Genomic DNA, 2,462 nt, shown 5'->3' with positions numbered 1-2,462 from the left:
AGACGTAGTCGGTTTTTTCCCCTCCAGTCCATTATCAGTATTATTGGATTCGTCCTTTTCTTTTTCGCTTGAATTGTTTGGGACAGGTCGTGCCCCCCTCTTCAATTCGTTTACTTGGTTTTGAATCTTCACGAGGTACTCCTCGACTTGGATTAGTTCTTCCATTTTGGTTGCAGCTTCTCGCAACTTTAGATACCACGAAATTGTTGGCGTGCTTTCATTGACGTGTCTTGGGATATATATTACACATCGGCCATGGCCAACCTCGGTGCTTCCGTCGCAGCCGTTGTGTAAGTCGGCGCCGCGCGCGCCCAGTAAGTTTCGTGAATCCGATGAAGAGTCCGGTATTTCCTGGAGTTCGCCGAGGAAGAAAGCGACCGCCTCTGAGAGCGCTTGAAGCGGCCGAGTTTTCTCTCTCCTCACGTTGCTGCACTTGGGATGGAGCAAATTCCAGTGATCAGGAGAATTTCTCTGGGGTACCCATGATCCTACATAAGTGGTGTTGCATCCATCACAGCAAACCGCGCTGCCGCCTTTGCCTTCGCTGGATGCTGCACAGATGCACAGATGCACAGTAAATCAAGCGCCAGCGCATCACCCGCTTTATTTCCGGGCTGGCCGCCAACTCTTCCACATAACTCCGACCTCCCACCCCGCGTGCGCCCGACCACCACCTGTTTATGACCGTTGCCGTACAGCGCTTCTGTTAAATTTTTTCTGATAGCTGATAAGGCCCGGTCGTTCCATAAATCACCGTTCTCTTCCTTATATGTTTTCGCTTTTAGTTTAAGTTCCTCAACTTTTTTAACATTTTCTTCGGGCGCTTCGGTCTCTCCCTGAATTTCGTCTTCTGTTTCCTTAACCTTGCGCTCCAGATCCTCCGGTGTTTGTATATCCAGCGCAAGATTTACAAAACCACACAGCGCTTCGAATTCCTTTCCATTCACAATGTTGTTTTCATGCGCCTTTGAATTGACGCAGATATGTTGCAGCGTTACCACCGCAACAAACACGATGTAACTCCTCATCCCCAACAATTTCGTATATGCCTTTTTGTTCACAATGATGTCACTTGTCTTCCCAGAAAATTCGAAAGATGACGTACCAAACTTAGCGAAAAATACACACATACCACGTAGGTGAGGATCATGACGAATAAAAAGCTCTCTCGGCTTCTTTCCCCAGCACACACACAAAAAATTGTTACATAACGTTTCAGCTCCCTTGAGAAGTCATAGCATCACAAGAGAGCTCCACATGGAAGCCACCGCTGCTATCTTGATAGCAGCATCAAAAAGCCAGACACAAATTCCAAAAAAAGAAGGTGATACCACCTTAATTATTCATCCAAAGAAAAACGAATTCATATGCGATTGTTAATAAACCCACATATTGTTAAAATGAAACACACGTACACATAAAAGCAAAATATAAAAAAAGATACTGCACGACAATGTTGGTAGCGTACCAGTAAACTAAGACATACAAAAAAGGGATAGAATCATTAATGTAAAAATATCAGTTGTTATATCTATATAGTTGAATCCACTATTATTTACTTCAGCATTGCCACCTTCACCATCATCCTGACCTCGGTTACTTCGCCATAGCTCAGCATCACCACCTAGCTTCACCTCAAGAAATATTTCCTCTGCCTCATGTTGGTATTCTTCCAATTCGTGAAGATGACTGTCAGACTCTTTGGCATACTTTGCCATTTCTTGTAGTTGCTCGGTGGCGTTAGTAAGATGGTTGTACCAAGGGATCCCACCATTTTCAAGTGTGTAGTTGTAGCTGACACATGTGAATCCAGCGGTATGACCCGTGCAGGTGCGATTCTCGTTGTTTAATGTTTTCACATAACCAAGAATACCCTTCACCTGATACTTATCCTGTTCCATTTCCACTAACGCATCGAACTGAGCTAGCGCACTCTTTAAGGTTTTCACATTAGATGCAATATTCTTGTACACGCAAGCTCTACTAATCACATCCCATGCCTCAGTATGGTTGTATCTTATATTGTCGGGGTCGCACTTGCTGCTGTCACCTTTACAATGTGCAGCCATCATAGTCCAACTACCATTTTTAGGTCTCCTTATTTCATCCTTACAAGGACAATTTAACCCATTATATATATTGTTATCATCGCTATCGGGAACATCTAATTTATATACATGATTATTTGGCTTTTCGAACTTCTTAATTAAATCAACAGCCTCTCCCACACATAGGCAGAAAAAGTCATTAATTAGCGTCTTTCCGACTAACTTGTCTCCAAAAGAACCGCAGCTCGTGTCTGCATTGTAGACACTATTGAACAGCAGTGATTTGTTTCCTCTCATGGCTTCCTCCAGAGTTTTATTCTCATTTCTTGCCACATCCACAGCATCGCCATACACAGCTTTCAACATGTTTTCTTCAGCAGAACGACTTGCATTCAAGGCTTTTGTCCTATTCAC

The 2,462-nt window shown here is 43.6% G+C and overlaps 2 pseudogenes across 2 annotated transcripts in view; both read right to left on the bottom strand.

Moving 5' to 3' along the window:
• The window catches only part of TEOVI_000219500:pseudogene, a 1,280-nt pseudogene extending 243 nt beyond the window's left edge, over positions 1-1,037 (bottom strand). The window contains 2 exon segments of the mRNA in view: positions 1-552; positions 561-1,037. The exon segment at positions 1-552 is cut by the window's left edge and continues 243 nt beyond it. Of these exon segments, the coding sequence occupies positions 1-552; positions 561-1,037 (1,029 nt within the window).
• Positions 1,038-1,475: 438 nt separating this feature from the next.
• TEOVI_000219400:pseudogene lies at positions 1,476-2,462 on the bottom strand (annotated as a pseudogene). Its single transcript has one exon. A coding segment is annotated over exon 1 (987 nt).

Source organism: Trypanosoma equiperdum, assembly GCF_001457755.1.
Source record: "Trypanosoma equiperdum strain OVI genome assembly, contig: ctg_531, whole genome shotgun sequence".
NCBI lineage: Eukaryota > Euglenozoa > Kinetoplastea > Trypanosomatida > Trypanosomatidae > Trypanosoma > Trypanosoma equiperdum.
The sequence above is the reverse complement of the archived record's forward strand: the minus strand, read 5'-3'. Positions and strand labels throughout refer to the sequence as shown.